General features: G+C 33.7%; 2 protein-coding genes across 3 annotated transcripts; both read right to left on the reverse strand.

Annotated features, from left to right (window-relative positions):
• Positions 1-7,313: 7,313 nt before the first annotated feature.
• VAR3 (zinc finger (Ran-binding) family protein) lies at positions 7,314-12,151 on the reverse strand. Its single transcript, XM_023684079.2, has 5 exons — positions 11,559-12,151; positions 11,343-11,460; positions 9,517-9,794; positions 9,260-9,358; positions 7,314-9,161 (listed from the first exon to the last, which is right to left on the reverse strand). Exons 1-5 carry the CDS (start codon positions 11,993-11,995, stop codon positions 7,469-7,471), a joined length of 2,625 nt encoding a protein of 874 aa, XP_023539847.2. The 5' UTR covers positions 11,996-12,151; the 3' UTR covers positions 7,314-7,468.
• A 3,609-nt stretch (positions 12,152-15,760) lies between these two features.
• LOC111799956 (dihydrofolate reductase) lies at positions 15,761-17,373 on the reverse strand. Of its 2 annotated transcripts, none has more exons than XM_023683492.2 (5): positions 17,032-17,373; positions 16,853-16,945; positions 16,624-16,722; positions 16,502-16,543; positions 15,761-16,299 (listed from the first exon to the last, which is right to left on the reverse strand). In XM_023683492.2, exons 1-5 carry the CDS (start codon positions 17,158-17,160, stop codon positions 15,919-15,921), a joined length of 744 nt encoding a protein of 247 aa, XP_023539260.2. In that variant the 5' UTR covers positions 17,161-17,373; the 3' UTR covers positions 15,761-15,918. The 2 variants fall into 2 exon arrangements, with proteins under 2 accessions (XP_023539260.2, XP_086982202.1); XM_087126076.1 differs by having other exon boundaries at positions 16,043-16,247.
• Positions 17,374-17,548: the final 175 nt, after the last annotated feature.

Genomic DNA, 17,548 nt, shown 5'->3' on the forward strand with positions numbered 1-17,548 from the left:
AAAAATTATTTATGTATTTCTTTTTCTATTTACTATTTTACTTTACAGTAATTCTTGTTATTTATTTTTCTTTACTATCTAAAAGTAGAAAAAAAAATCAAATTAATATTTGATCTAATAATTACAAAATATCTTCATTAAAATTACAATTTCGATATTTATTTTTGTAATTAATGATAATATTTGATAGTTACAAACTAAAAAAGGAAAATAGATAAAGTTGTAGAAAAATAACACAACACGTATACGTAAGAAGTTCCAAAACTTTAGTTTTGAAATTCCGTCTTGATTTCATTTGGAAGTTCGTTCATTGAATCTCAAAAACTTTATGTTGATAACTTTAGAACAAGGTCGAGTATGTATAATTTTAGAACCACATTAGGTACGTATGCATACGTTGTGATTATTTGTGTTACAAAATTAGCAAAATATTTTGTGACAATTACACATCAATTTCGTGACGTTCTATGTTGTTTTTTACTTACAACAATATACATTTAGTGACGGTCCTAATCAAACTACGTATAGAAAAATTGGGTTATTACAAAATTACTGTAATTAGGAAAAAATAAAAAAGATATATATACTTTTTTTTTCTTTTTTAAAATTTGAAATACAAATTAAATTTTATATTTTGTATTTGTCAGAGTTTTATTTATTTATTATTATTATTATTTTATTTTGGGTTTCAACCAAACCCATAATAAGCGTTTTTTATGGGGTAGGATATGAATATTATTGATGTTTCCAAAACCTAAAAAACCAAAGCTACATAATTAATTTATTATTATATTAAAAAAAACATATATAAATAATTTGTTAAAGTTTTAGGGAGATAAAAAAAGAAAAGAAAAGAAAATTAGTTAGAAATGTTGGGGTTTAAATGCAAAAGACAAGAAAAAGCGGGCTTTGTTGAAAATATAAGCCATATTTTTTTCCTTAGAGACGCGTACCGCCGATTGCACACCATCAACCTTTACAAAAGTTTGACTCACCTTCTTCCTCTCTTTTCCAAAAGGAAGGTTTGAACTTAACATGGTTCCATACTTGAGTCACTCATCTTGGTTGGGTCTGCACCGAGCTCAATGTAGCAGTTCAAGCTCACTGTTAGTAGATATTGTTTGTTTTAGCCTGTTACGTGTTTTAAAACGCGTCTACTAAAAAGAGGTTTCCACCATTATAAGAAATGTTGGGTTCCCTTTTCCAACTAATGTGGTATCTCACAATCCATCCTTTTTGAGGGTCCAGCGTCTTCGCTGACACACGACCTCATGTCTGGCTCTAATACCATTTGTAATAGCCTAAGCCCACCACCAGCAAATATTGTCCGCTTTGGCTCGTTACGTATCGTCGTCAGTGTCATGGTTTTCAAAAGCGTCTACTAGGGAGAGGTTTCCACACCCTTATAAGGATGTTTCGTTCCCAATCCAACGAATGTGAGATCTCACAATCCACCGTCCTCGTTGGCACACCACCCCGATGTCTAGCTTTGATATCTTTTGTAACAGTTCAAACCCACCGCTAGTAGATATTGTCCACTTTGACCTGTTACGTATCATCGTCAGCCTCACAGTTTTAAAACACGTATACTAGAGAGAAGTTTTCATGCTTCATTTCCCTCTCCAACCAATGTAAGATCTCACAACATACTTATTCTCGAGCCTCACATCCTTAACTCAATAAGCCTTTTCACGTGCATCTCAACGTGGCCACAAGATAACAAATAAAGAGCCGAGGATCGAACCATTAACATCGAAGTAAGGTAATATATACATACTCTTAACCTAATGATTCAACCATTACAAAATTTAATGGATAGTAAATTTTGTAGGAAGCTTCTAGAGAAAGAGAATTCAAATTTAAAATGTGTTGTTATGGTTCATATATATTTTATTATAACAAATTGCTATGGTGGAAGTCTCCATCCATGATGTATTAAAAATGATATATTAATTGAGAATTGGGCTATGCCGTTATCAAAGTGTATAATAAACTAAGCCACTAACCTAAACTTTAGGTCTCACAATACTCATATATACACATATATATATATATATATATATATATATTTTTTCTTTGTTCTTATTACCTACCTTTGCTTTTGTTTCATGCATCAATCATTTTCCATCTTCTTTTGGAAAGGACACAAAAAGTCAAAATACATGCTTATATACGAACAAAAATTCATGAACCCGACCCCAATAACTTCGTTTCCTGATGACTAGATCACATGAAGATGCAACAAAATGCACGAGTTACTGGCGGTAGAACCCATACTGTTTAGCCAGCTCAACAAATACACGTGGGAATGAGAAAATTTAAAATCTCTGACCTCTAAGTGGAATATATCTTGATTGTAGAGAAGCTAATATATATTTTATCTACGGATTTGTATTGAAGTTAACAGTTAACTACTCGGTAACAAACATATAATATTAATATTTTAATCAATAAAATTATACTCGTGTGAGGTTAAGGTTAGTGAAAGAATGGAATTTATATAATATGGTTTAATTAGGACGTAATCACATCACATGGCTCTGAATTTTATATTATATTAATAACATCAACCGACACTATAGTGGTTTTATATTATACTCTCACATTAATACTTTAATCTATAAATTAACTAATTAAAACATTATAGTAATTCTAGGATTAAGCTAACGACCAAGATAATGTCAAGATAATGTCAGTTGTCTCACCCTTTGCTCTTCCCAAGAAATTAATATCTTAATATTTAATTACCAAAAAAAAAAAAAAGCTCTTGAAAAACTTGTGCAAATTCAATGAATCATTCTAATATTAAAATATTAATTATGTTTTGGGAAATTAATTTTGCATTTTCCTAGAAACCAAGCAGCCCCCACTAGTTATATTTTTATAATTACTATATATATAATATTATCCAACATTCATTCTCAATATTCCTTTTGTAAACAGAAACACGTTTAAATTTTTATTTAAAAAAAAATACAAGCCCACCACTAATAAATATTGTCCGTTTTAGTTATTTATATATCGTTGTCAGTCTCACAGTTTTAAAACGTGTCAGTTAAAAAGAGGTTTTTACATTCTTATGAGAAATGTTTCATTCCCTTCTACAACCGATGTGAGATCTTACAATAACGCGTTTACGCCGAAAGAGTTTTTTAATGTAAAGAGTGGGAGAAAAAAAGTAAATATGTGGAGTACTATGTTACCAACCTCGTTCTTATACCTAACATTTCACTTTTATCCTTTGTCTGGTTTTATTTTCATTTATACCCCTAATTAAGCATTATATCACAATTTTAACCTTTTTGTTCCGTAATAATGACGTGAATTTGGGTTTAGCGAGCAGTTGTAATTAAAAAGAGTGTAAAAATCGTCGTATCGTTTTAAGTCACTGTCATTTCTATTTTTCATTTGTATAAAGTTTACATACAATTAAATCAATTATTTCTCTAAAGCTATAATTATTAAGAATATAACTACTCTCATATTTGGTTTATCTTAGATTATGATTGAACGATATAAACATTCATCGCTAACGAACTTACAAATTAAAGCTAAAAAAATTATAAATGAAATTATTAGGATTGTAATTAGGAAATATTGTGAGATAATTATGATTGGATTAGATTTGGAGAGGAAATGAAAGTCCCTTTCATGTTAGTTACTTTGGTAAACACAAAATGGGATTCCAATACCATTAAAGATGGTGTAAATCAATTTGACATTCAACAATAACCTTTTTTTTTTTTTTTTTTCTTTTTTTTTTTTTCCTATGAAAGACAAATAATTAGTCTACAAATGGACCCCAAAAATAAAGCTACGTGTAAAAGTAATTTCATCCTTTTGTAGGGTTTAAATTAAACGGTGAACAAAACTTGATATGGCACACAGAAAAGTATATGTAACATTATTTACAATAGTATGATATTATCCACGTTAAGTATAAACTCTCGTGATTTTGTTTTTAGCTTCTCCAGAAGTTCTCGTACCAATGAAGATAGTATTCATTGCTTATAAAGTCATGATTTTCATTTTAATTAATCCTCAACATTAGTGGTTGATTAGGTAAGTTCTTAAGATTCGGAAGTACAGTGACTTAAACATACTTTAAGCTCAGCTAGTTTGTAGCACTATGGATGAATTGAGCACTTTTCAAATTAATTTAAGATTGACTTTTAGGCCATCTAACCCTTTTTAAGCTGATTTTTAGTGTAAGGGGTCATGTTATATGTTTTAGGCACAACTTCATTAAGGCACTTACACATGTTTTACCCACTTTTTGACCACTTTGTTGGTTTGGAGAGGTGCACTACACACTTTATCATCATTTCCTCGTCGTTTCGATTCCAAAGGCTATGTACGCACGTTCAAAACACTTATCTCTAGAAAGAGGAGATAATAATAATCGGCTCAAGATTTTAAGTAGACTATAAATTTGTTATTAAACGGAGTGTTTGCATCATTAGATACTAGAGGTGTATATTCAATTCGACAACTCGAACCAACCCAACCCGAATTATAGTGGTTGGGTTGGGTTCATTTTTCTGAACCCTTTAGTTTCAAGTTCATGGGACAAGAATTTCGAAAAACGAAACTGAAAAATTTTAAGATTTTAAGCGGACTATAAAACAAAACTAAAATTAAACATATATAGATTAAAATGATAACTAGACCGTCTTCTAGATACATATGTGACTAAAAGCATTTTAGAATAGTGTAATTAAATAAATAAAAGATATGTAAAAGAAATAAAATATATTGCTTTAAATTTTCTACGCCCATCACGTTCACTAGGTTTGGGGGTGTTTGAAGCATGCGCACGCAGCCTTTGTTGAAAACAAAGCCATCATTCCCCCAACATATATAACCCATTATAAATTATAAATTAATTAATTTTAAAAAAAATATAATTATTAAAGACTATGATATAATATTAAAATTTGAATTTTTTAGAAATTATATCATGTTTATTTATTAAAATAATTGTTATATTGAAAAAGGAAATTTAAAAATAGAGAATTTTGTTTAAATCTAATTTAAGTTTAATTAATGAAATTGGAATTATTAAACACAAAAGGTCCGAACAAAACGTACCGTTTTATACGCAAAAAAGGTAAGGGGAGAGGGGCCTCTCATATTCCGCACGTGTAAAATTATCCATTAATATATATTATATATATATATTGGGTTAACTTCCATAAACCAAACTAAAGGCCCTACATTTTTTATATTTAAATTTTTACCCCTCATAATTATTATTCTTTTCACATCTATCCTGGCACTATTCTTTTTTTGCATTAATCTACTTTTCTAAAAAGTCCCTCCTAATATGGACTCTTTTCATTATGCGTTACTACAAAAAGTTATGCAATTTCAAAAGTCCCTCACCTATATTTCCATAAATTAGATTCACCAAATAATCAATCATTAATAATAAGGTTAAATTTTATTTTAAAAAAATTAAAACAACAGAGACTTATGAAATTATCATAATTATATTTTGTTGTTCGTTATAGGGGCTAAACCTTCATCTAGCCCTGAAATATTAGGGTTATCGTTAATTTTAAATTGAAAATTTAAAGGTGTAATTATAACAATTTAAGAGATTTTCTAAATAATTTTCGACTTTATTTTATCTTTAATTTTTGTTTGTAATATATATATATATATATATATATATATATCATTCCCATCAACTCAACTAACATTAATTTGAAAAATATGTCACATCTACCTTTAATGTAATATTGACAATATTAATAATTAGGAAAAAAATAGCAATCAATCAAATTAGAATATCACTAAATTAAAAGCACCAAATCTTAAAACTTTTGACTTCTTGAATCGAAATGGAGAAGAATGGAATCAAATCTAATTCATTTCCAAAACAAAACAAAAATAAATAAAGACGATCTAAAAATATTGAGCTATTTTTTGCGTGATCTCTAGCAATACCCTCCTCTCGAATTATATTGTATGTATTAATTTCCTTTATTTTTCAGAGCAGTCGATTTTGAATCTTCAAAAAATAAAAGACAAGAACGTACCGACATCTTGGTGCAATTCATTTGGATCAAAATGGTCATTTTTTTTACTCGTGTTTAGTCAACACGAAAACGTGAAAAGGTGACATGTCTTATTGTGATTTAGTCAAACGATGTTGGTCTGTTTTTGGAAGAATGTATGTAGCAATATGTATTCAATTGAATTCTTGGTTGGTTCAGTGGTTACATCTGGACTTTTGTACTAAGCCGTCCTCAATTTTGACTTGAGGACTGTTCTAAGTTCTTTATATCTATGGGTTTGCCGTTCTGTACATTGCCCAAACAGACAACCATTGTATTTGGACCCTTTTTCAACATTCTTCTTCTTCCCATACTTTTCTAGTCAATATAAGAGAATGTCTTACATTTTGATATATACATTCAATCTATGATCAACATATAGAAAGCATATATCATATAAATACATGAATGAAATCAAGCACAATAACAAATTCAATTCAATTGATTGAACCATAATATTCAATGGTTATATCAATTCTACGTTTAGCCATGCATATTCAAATAAAAATAACAAGGTCTCATACCAAAATATATAACCAAGTTTAAAGGATATAAAAAAGAAGACAAATCAGATTTAGCATGGCGATATCTTGTTCCTAACGGTATCTCCATGATCTTGAGTCCCGAAAATCACTCCTCGAGTTCTAAAGTCATCCTCCCACATGAATGAAATATAAGATAGTGTTGTGATACCTAAGTGAATGAAAGGATAGTGTCTGAGATACTCTACCGCGCAACGTTAAGATGCTAAGGATGAAAACTCCCCGGTTTTGTGGCTACATTTTGGGCGTAGAGACGTTGAAATCTCGGGATTTATGACTTGAATCATTCCTTCTAGAGATGCTGTACTCCCACTTGAATCATTCCCTACTTTTCAATCGGTTCTTCTATTTACACCCAAATAGTTTCAATTTCATCATAATTCTTCCTGAAACCAAAATCATTGCAATATCCCTTCTAAAATCAATAGCAATCGAGAAACGACACAACACTCGTGTGAAACTTACCCCGTGGAGGCTCTCACACAGCAACATAAAGCTTCTGGTTCCCCTTCTCCATCCCATAAACACACGACAAACACCCAATAAGACCATCTATTCGACACCGAACCACGACTGATCTTCCAAGGAATCCAACCAAACCAAGCCTCCAGAAAACATTTCTAAAGCATCTCAGAGAGCTCATTTTCAAGAGCAAGGAGGCCTGATAGGAATTTGACCAGCCATTTTCCTTGCACACAATACTTATCAATTATGTGGTTGAACTACTATTCAATTCAATTTAATCAATAACCAAGATTTTAAGTTATAAAAGCCATATATGAAGTTCCTTTCTTTTTCACGGTAAAGAACAAACCAATACCAATAATCTCAGTTTATGAAAGAAATTGAAGAACGCTGGGTGTTCTAACTGCCATCATTTTCTCGCTTTGGTGGGTCTGAACTAACAATGGGCAGATTTCTTCTGTATTGAGGTGATGTTAACCTTCTTTCCAATGGAGTTTTCCTCTTGCTGACTACAAACCTGTTGACACCTTTGCGCATTGGCATGATCGATGGAAAATCTTCGTCCGGAATCTGACTTAGCTCAGAGATGTCCTTGATCTGAGCAACACGACGGAACCATCTTTGCACTTTAGCCTCCTCCGACATGTCCAATGGATCTGGTTCAGTGACTGCTGAACCCTCCAAACTCTTTCCACTCCATTTCTCTCTTACGTTTGGCATCTCGGATGCTGGAGACGGATTTCCCGCTACACTTGTGTTGGTATTCGCCACATTCTTGTGACCAGGTTGAGAGCTAACCAAATTTGTGTCTAGACTTTGAATGTTGGGTACTCCGTACGCTGTAGCTTTATCGCTCTGACTGGAATTCCGTGTATGGAGTTCTGAGTTGAACCTGCCTGCTTGAGTTTCTAGATTATCAGACTGTTGAGAGTTACTTCTATCGTCGATACCAATGCTAGCGTCGTATGACTGAGCTTCAGTCACTTGACCATTTGAATCATCTGAGAGGGTCTCAGTCACTCGACTATTTGAATCATCTGACAAGGCCTTATCTTTTTTTGCAAAATAGTCCGGTGGGAAAGGAACAAAGGGGACAAAGTTGGAACTGCCAGCTTGCTCCATGGCAGCACGCCTCTTATAAGCTGGAGACGTTAAAGAGCGGTCTTTCTTTTTACTGACAACAAATCTATTTTCTCCCTTGCGCATTGGCATGATCTCAGGGAAGTCTTCATCAGAAATTGCACTAGTAAGATCTGTCACATTGTGCAGTTCGGCAACCCTTTTAAACCATCTCTCAGATTTTTCAGTTTCCTCCTTCCCTTCATTGATTTTCTGAATCGGATTCTGCGGTGGAGAAGGAATATCTCCTCCTTCGTTCAATCCATTGCTCTGGGAAGTACTGCCTGTCCACTCATTAGAGCCTGATGGAAGGGATTTGTTATTATCAGTACCAACTACCTCAGTCTCCATGCTTGAATTCTTAGACTTTTTCGCAAACATATCTGGAGGTAATGGAACAAATGGAACATAACTGGAATTACCTCCTTTCGGGGACTCATATTGCGAAGAACCTGAACTGGATGATAAAGTATAATTGGTACGAATACCTTGCTCGTTTCCAAAATTCGTGGATTGAGAATTAGTGGATAGGCGACCAAGAATGTCATCATGGCTGTCAAGAGAATTCTTAGAAGCAGAAAGTTCACTGCTGTTATTTTCTGGAACTCCATCGTTGCCCAAATTTCTTCTGTATTGAGCATTAGCCAACCTCCTCTCCAGAGGCGTCTTCCTCGTGCTCACAACAAATCTGTTAACTCCTTTTCTCAATGGCATTATTTCAGGGAAATCTTCATCTGTTATTGAGGTGCCCGAATCAGAAGTACTGTCCAGCTGAGAAATCTTACTAAACCAGCGCTGAGCCTTCTCTTCATTTGCAGCCAACTTACTATCGATATCAACCTTCATTGTGCGACTTCCATTGTCATTCCCTAAACCAGAATTTATGTTAATGTTACTGAGAGATGGAGGCCCTGGCCTTTTGCAATCACACCTTAAGCACACTGTATTCCTCCCATAATTGAAAAAATCACATCTGCCAAAGTAATCAGAATGAAATTTTAATTTAGTCATTCAGAACAGGGGAAATGGAAAGATGTATCAAGTCTGAGAAAGTAGAGAATCACTCCGTACTGAGGGCATTCCCATTCTCCACCAATCAGCTGTCGCTTTGGTCGGGCCTCCTCGCATTCAAGGCATTTCACATTTCTTGCGAAGTTCATGAAACTACATCTACACTCGTAAATATCCAAAACAGATTATCTCAGTAGAGGCACAAACATACTTTACGTGCTAGATCAGAATACAGCAAAGATACAACCAGTAGAGGCACAAACATTTGAAGATACAACCATAGCAGTATAAAAGGTAGCAAATAAATGAATATCTACCTTGGACAAATCCAGTCCCCTCTTTTCATTTCAACTTTTGGCCCATACGGCCCACGTGATTGGCTATATTTGTCAGAAAATTGATTGTCTGTCTCCAAAAGCTTCGGATCTGGATTACTAAAACAAAGCTTGCATATTTCACTTAACAGATTCCTCATAGATGATTCTACCTGATCTCTACTGTACAGATTACTTTCTGAAGAAACAGTCGGGTTTCTGGCATAGCTCAAGATAAATTTGAATAAATCAATCGTCCTTGCTTTATCAGAATCCAAAACCTACCAATGGTGATAGCACAAGTGAATATTTGAAGTGCTAAGTATTAACACACAAAATCAAATCGGGGCTGGAATAAATGAAGTAAAAATGGAAATAGAAATTCTTCTTGATGAAAGAATTAATCCATTGCTATATGGGAGGCAGAAATATAAACCTAATTAAAGTTGGATATTTGTAAACAATAAAGTCAAAACATGAACTAATCACAGCTAAAAAGGCTACGACACTTTAAAAAACAAAACAAAACAGTACACTCATTTCCTCTGTGCGCTTCCAACCATATTTCCCTTCCTTAGTAAAAACCCTTTTAACCATGGCAAGGTATCCTTGTCTCCCAACCCAAAGCCTAAGGGTTACAAAAATGTCCCAAGTTGCAATCAATGCAAGAAACAGAGTTACTATAAGGTTCGTATTCTCAAGTGCTCCCCATATCTTGTAGTGTACTACGTTCAACAGACTTTGGTATCTTCAAATTTCTCACTGTGTACACATTATGGTCTTTCTTTTCAAGGACAGTTATTTGCATTAAATTGAACATTAATTTGAGAAATTAAAATCAAATTAATAGGACTTGAGTTAGAAGAGTTTGTACTCTACTTTCTTCTCAATATAGTTTCTTTCATCCTTCTTCATTTCTAGGGGCTTAATTGCTACAGTTTATCTTCAAACTTATCCAAGAAGGAATTTGAAACTTTTGGTACCATGAAACGTCATTGGTGCATTCCGTATTATTAAATCTCATAGAGACCTAATTGTTTCCATAAGTGAGTACGGGACTGGAATACTTGGTCACTGTTATCTCTCCTTGCCTCCAGTCACGTAACCACCTTCAATTTCAAAAGACTGGTATTTCCTAGATTATCAAATGTTTCCTTGTTTGCATCCCAATTTTCCATTGCAAATTCATATAAAAAACAGGGTATGATTCTTCCCTGTCTCAGTAATCATAAAATTGATGAACCAACACGTCATCATGTTAATCTCTGCTTTCGTCATCTTAACTCCAGTAACATTTCACTTTGTACTTGTTCCAAGAATATAGTCACCCTTTCTCTTCTTGCATACAAACATTAGAACTAATCATGAACATGATAGATAATTGCATCCATTAAGCTTGTGACTAGTTATAGGACGCATAGACAACTATGAGATCCTAGTAGGGGTCACAATATTAGTCCATGAGCTAGGGGTGTGGTACTTGGTGGAGCCTAATAAGAAAAGATATGGATATGGATACGAGACACGGATACGACATGACATGTACATTGTGACATGTCCGATATCTAGGATATGAACACAACAAAGACGCATTTATTAAACTTACACTTAAAAAAATATATTATCATTTTTATCCAAGACTCCCTTAGTTTGATGTGTTATTTGGTCACTTAGCCAGTGTCAATGTTAATATAGCCCCTTGAGATCAAAAGAGCACTCTAAAACACTTCTGAAACAAACACAAAGTCCCTTGATACGCAGGCAATTACAGCTAATATAACGAGTAATTATGAAGAACTAACAGATACTAATCTGGAATCCATACTTACCTGAGTTTCATCGCCTTGTAAGAACAACTTCATCTTCCTCAATGAAGCATCCCCGTCTCTGAACAGACATGGGTTCACGCTTTCAACCAACACCTCAATATCCCTCCTAGGAAGCAATCTGCCACAACAAGTAAAAATAAATAAATAAACAAATACAAGAAGGTAATGATCAATAACAAATTGGCTTCCTTTTAGTAAACAGAGCACAAAACGAACCCTAAGAGATGTTCACGGCCGCGGGAAAATGCGAAGCACGCATTAGCCGCATTCACAAACTCAGCTGGCAGCTCCTGAACAGCGACGAACTCATTCCCAGAATCCGGACTAACAAAATAGCCACCGGAGTCGAGGCTCCCGAGGAAATTGGACCATTCTCGCCAAATATAAGAATCCGGAGAAAACACGCCATTGACGGACCCAGATTCTTCAAAATTCCCGAACTCATCCCCTGGAGTGGAGACCTGGGAATGGACATGGCGAGAGGCTCTAATTAGGGGAAAGGAAGGGGATAAGAATCTGTTTCTGGGCTGAAGAGAAGATCGGAAGAAGTTGTGGTAGTGAGAGGCGAGGCGGAGAAAGGAAGGGCGGCGGTGGTGGTGAATGAGAGGAAGAGGAGTGGATAGGAGGACGAAGAACCTGGTGGCTCCGCCCATTGCGGCAGAGAGAAACGGTGGCGAGTGGAATCGGAGATAAACCCTACGGTGAAGATAGAACCACGGGAGGGAGAGTATTTGTCCAGCCCATGACCATGTGGTTCATAACTTGGAGTTTTCCGGATGATATGGGTTAATTTCAAAATTAATTTTTATTTCAAACAAATAATAGTAAAAAAGTAAAATATTTTTTTTAGTGACAAACCTCATTTTATCTGCATCTTCTTGAACTTTTATAGGAACATATTTGGTTCTTTCTTCTTCATCTGATTTTACAAGGTAAATAGGCGTTCAGATTCTGGTAATCCTCCATTTGACTTCTTTCACTCGGTGAACAGACTTTAAACAAATAGACTCACCAAACAAACAGACTTTAATGAAGAATTGCATTGTATTTATTGATTGATTTGGGAATAAATTGATTTTTGTGAGAGAATTTGGTTTGTGGGCACTAGCTTTGGAAGTAGTAGGAAGATTTTGGATGTAGGGCTTTTGTCAAAGTGATGCCTAATACTTCGCCCAAATTGCAGCAAAGATGATCACCCCATGCCAACACTCATGAAGCTCTTAATTACATCCACTTAATTCTCCAACAAATCTAAACTTTCAACCACCCAAATCAAACATATGGAAAAAATCACTGTAAGGGGAGTAAGATTGGATTAATCGAAATTCGAATCACTCCACAATCAATATCGATCATGTCTACCTTGAATGATTCTTGTTGATCAAATATCTCAACGCAATAACACTTCTTTGAGATTCGAATCACTCCACAAGCAAGATTGATCATGTCGAGCTTGAATGATTCTACATGCAACTTAAACTACATATAATTCTTTACTATATTTTACAAGTATGCTTACAAATACAATATACAAGGCTTCATATATTAGCCATTATTATGTAAATGTAACCGAAATTAAATAGAAAGTCTTAAAATACAATAACTCTAAATTGTAACCCACCCAAAATTTATAACAATCAAACTTCATTCTACTTCAATGTGGCATGGATTGAAACATCTTTCGATAATTTTGACAACCTTTTCTTCGCATCTTCATTGAATTATAGTATATGATTGATGTGTTTTGGTTCATATCAGTGATGCTAGTTCGAATTAGGAGCATACGTATAGATAAATCGACACCACATCAAAATGAAAAAAATCTCATGACTCTGCATGACATGGTTAAGGTGCACTTTATCCTTGAATGACTCGATAATAAGAACTTTCAGATTTGAAACAATTATATGATGGGCAATCTCATTATTTTAGAGAACATTTAGATAAGCACAAAACATGTTGAAATGATAGTTTTGATCTATAGAGACAGTCTTCACTTGGTAGACTATAGTATAATAACGTAACTCGATCGGAGGAGAATATCAGATTTAGATTCTGAATCATGATCTAAAATCTTAGATATAGAGCGTTACCGTTCTAAATATATATATACATATAACAATTGGCATGTGTAATGGCATGCACAAACGAATTACAGTCGTAAAACATTAATCCCCCGAAGTAAAAAACCCTAACCGAATCAAATCATCAAAAGTTGCTGAATGAAAGACACAACTTCAGCGTCGGAACTCCTAGCCATAGCCACCGTGTCGACTCCGCATGCATCCACCAGGTCCGTGGAGTGTGCGGCGTGGCGCCCACCGTCGTAGGCCTGAAAAATGTGGTGGAAGTAGTTATGGTGGTGGTGGTGGTGGTCGCCGTCGTGATCGGAGGGAGGATGGTAGTAGAGGCGAGCAGTTTGCGGACAGTGAGAGTGAAATCTGGCGGCCATTCTCACTCCAACATCCAACAATTCAACGAATTTCCCCATTGATGTCTTTGATGAGAAATAAAGAGAGGCAATGAAGACGAGGAGAAAGAAATCGATTTGGGATATGAAGATTGGGGCAAGAGCCGGTTTATATAGCCTGCCGATTTTTTGACTCCACGTCAGAATTTCATTTTTTTTGTTATTGCAATGGAGGGCTTCTTTTGTTCTTATTTGCTATTTTCACCTGCCGATTTATTTATTTAAATTTGTAAAACTAGTACTATTTTTTTTTTAATTATAAATTTGGCCCCTAATTTAAATTTTTATTCCAATATATTTTATATGGAATCAATTAGATTTTCTATATTTAATTTAACAACCAAATCTGTTAGAATATTTTATCTTATTTTTAACAATTATTATTTTCTTCTTAATTTTTTAATTAGATAAAAATTAGAAAAATGTTAAGCCATTTAAAAATGTAAAAAAAAAAAAAAATAATTATTAAATCTTTCAATTTCATTAAATTAGACCTTTAATTTAGTTAAATTTGCTGTAAAAATAAATAAAGATTTAAATTATCAATTTTTTAAAATTTAAAAATTTAAAGTCTAACATAGAACAATTTTTTTTTATTTATTTATTAAAATGGGATGAAATACACTATTAATAAACCAAAAATAAATTGCAAATACAAAGAAGAAATGGAATTTAAAAAAGTTTTGGGCCAAAAATGAAGGACAAGGAAGATGAAGGATAAATGTATAAATATATGAAAACTAAGGGACCATGACCGGCCGGCTTTCCACGCTTCTTGGACCATTTTGTGTATAATTTGTCCGTTTGGGAGTTCCAAAGGCCAAAAAAATCCAAATTGATGGCTCCAAAACTCTAGTTTTTCCGCGTTGACCTTTTCAATATACGTTGACCTTCTGCTATCCCAAACGTTGAGGACCATTTGACTTCAATATTAAATTAATTGGAGTGCTATTTTGAAATAGGTTTAATTATATAAAATGAATATTTTAATCTCGACTTCATCAACTTTGAGCATAACTCAACGATATTTCTTCCCTTAAAGTTGAAATTTTGAATCTTCAAATTCTCACCTTTAGTATACTAAAAAATTACTTTATTGTTTTAAAAATTTTATTTCAAATATTAAAAAAAAAAAAATACAAAAATAAGATTTGGTAGGGAGGTGTAAGAACACGAATATACATGGACATGGTTGAAAGATAGTTGCAATTATGTCTAGTGGAGTGTGTTTGATGAGTTTGTTAGATGTGCATTAAATTTGGGTGAGTTAGGATCATTTGTTCTGACTTTAAATTGTTAGTTTGGTGAGTATTATGACATTGTATTTTAAGTAGTTTCGATAATTAACTTGCGAGCTATGGAATGCATTAGGTGGGTTTGTAGGATTTGAAGTGTGTTTAATTTGGTGAGTTTGTAAGATGTGGAGTGAATTTAGTTGAGTTAGAGGGTTTGGTGAGTTTATGGCATGTGGGGTGAGTTAGGCACTTTAGTTGTGGAGAGTTTGATCGTTATGGAGTATGTTTCGGTGAGTTCTTGTGGTTTAGAGTGCGTTTGAGTGAGTTAATTTAACATATTTTGTTTGGCTTTTAAGGGATAATTAGTTTAGGTCAGTTTATTGGATTTGAAACGTTTGTCGGGTGAGTATGTGCGATGTAGAGTAAATTTAAGTGAGCTAGGGTTGTTCGTGTTTGGCTTTGAATGATTAATTTGGTTTTTGTTTTTTTTTTCCGACATTTAGGTACTTAAGGAATGTGTTTTGGTTAGTTTATTGGATTGAGATTGTGTTCGGGAGAGTTAAGCATATTTTCTTTGGCTTTTAAAGGCTAATTAGTTTAGGTGCGTTTTGAATTAATTGAAGTATAAACGAGTTAAAACATGCCCTTTTTAAAAAACTAACGAAAAGATACACATTGTTAGTATACAGAATAACTATCGGTTCTCTTGAGCATTTCGTAACTGTCTGTCGTATTCTCGTTCAAATATACCATAGTTCATTTACATAAATTTGTTTTACTCGGGTATTATAATAGTATCAAAAGAGATATTTTTATTCGAGTACTAAAAGAAATTGAGAAGAAGAGAAAAGCATACCGAGTCGTATCACCTTTAAGTTATATTACTATTCTCGAGCTCATTCTCAATGTTGTCAGCCACTTTCTGAGTGATATTCTCCTTTACTTCTCCGTCTCCGACATGATCATGACTCGAAACTATCGCATCGACCCAGCAGCGGAGCTCCTTAGTGGCTACTTCATCTAATCTAGGGACAGTATGACCTTGAGGATGCCTTATGATGAGAGGCTCATGGAAGGCAGAAGCAAGTTCTTCCGAAGGAAGCTTCAACCAATCCTTTTCCCCTATCAAGTGAACAGATTTGACCTTTATTTTGTGCTTGTAGGCAACCTCACAGATGCTTTCATCTTTGAACTTTGTTCCTGATATTGACACAAACATCTTCATTGGTGGATGCTCCTTCAACACCTTCCCCTGTTTTCGTTATCTTTGAACTACTTACGATGTTGCGATATGGGTAAAAAATTATCGTAAATTTAGTGTTGTTTGTTGATTTTGACTGAATTTGATATATTGAGTTATGTTCATTATCGGTATCAATTATAGTAGTTATGTTCATTTTGACGGTAAAATCATTTAAGGTATGCTAGATTTGTGGACGTTAATTAAGACGTACCTGTGCTTGGTAACCCAACAAGAATGCTGACAATACCGCGCCCTGGACAAAAGATTAAAAGATTAAAAGATTAAAATGGATTAAATTATGATTAAGAGTAAAATTAAGGTAAATAAAGCAACCTGAGAAAAGCCTAAGAGTCCATGAAATGGGCCATTGCATGTGATGTAGTTGTTCAAGTAATCAATGCATTGTTCCAAGTTTGTGTACTCTGTGAAATCCTGCCAGGTAAAGGTCAAATAAATAAATAAATAAATAAATATATATATATATATATATATATATATATATATATATATATATATATATATATATATAAAATTAAAAAAATATTTAAAATTAATTGTGTACCTCATTAAATTGAAACCATTCAAAATAAGGAGGTGGAAAATATCCTTCAATCTCTGATTTTCCTCCGGCTGGAAATATAGCATCTGGAAATTCCTATTTCAATATACAAAAATTAGTATATAATTACAAAATTATATAAAATAATGTTTTAATAATGAGTAAATAAAAAAGGAAAATACCATATCAAAGTGAGCGAAAATGGAAGGATCCCATTTGGTGAGCTGCTTTCTAAGAAAACTCCCACTGGTTCTGAATCCATGAAGGCATAAAATCTTCAATCTCTTTGCTCTCTTCCCTCCACTCTCCATTTCATTTACTTCCTCTTCCTCTTCCTCTTCCTCTTCCTCTTCCCCCACTTTATTTGTAGGAGCTTCTCTTTAATAACCTTCACAAACTTAACTTTTTCAACTACCTCCCTCGTGGTTTTCCTTCGTCCATACGTTTTACCTATCAATATCAATATTCGTTGCAAAAAATATCCCTATTGTTTAAAGAATTTTAATACTGTTCTAACCTTCCAATACCATGTCAAAACCATTCTTACTATTGGAATGAACAAAAATAATTAAGAGTTTCACTTCGAACTGAGGAAAGCTCAAGAGTACAAAATTAAAAGGTATTTTTATTAATATCTTAGCCGATAAACTAAACCAACGATATGCCATTTTGCATTCTCTAAGTTAGAGAAACTTGGCT

This window comes from Cucurbita pepo, chromosome 8 (assembly GCF_057944985.1).
Source record: "Cucurbita pepo subsp. pepo isolate OVF chromosome 8, ASM5794498v1, whole genome shotgun sequence".
NCBI lineage: Eukaryota > Viridiplantae > Streptophyta > Magnoliopsida > Cucurbitales > Cucurbitaceae > Cucurbita > Cucurbita pepo.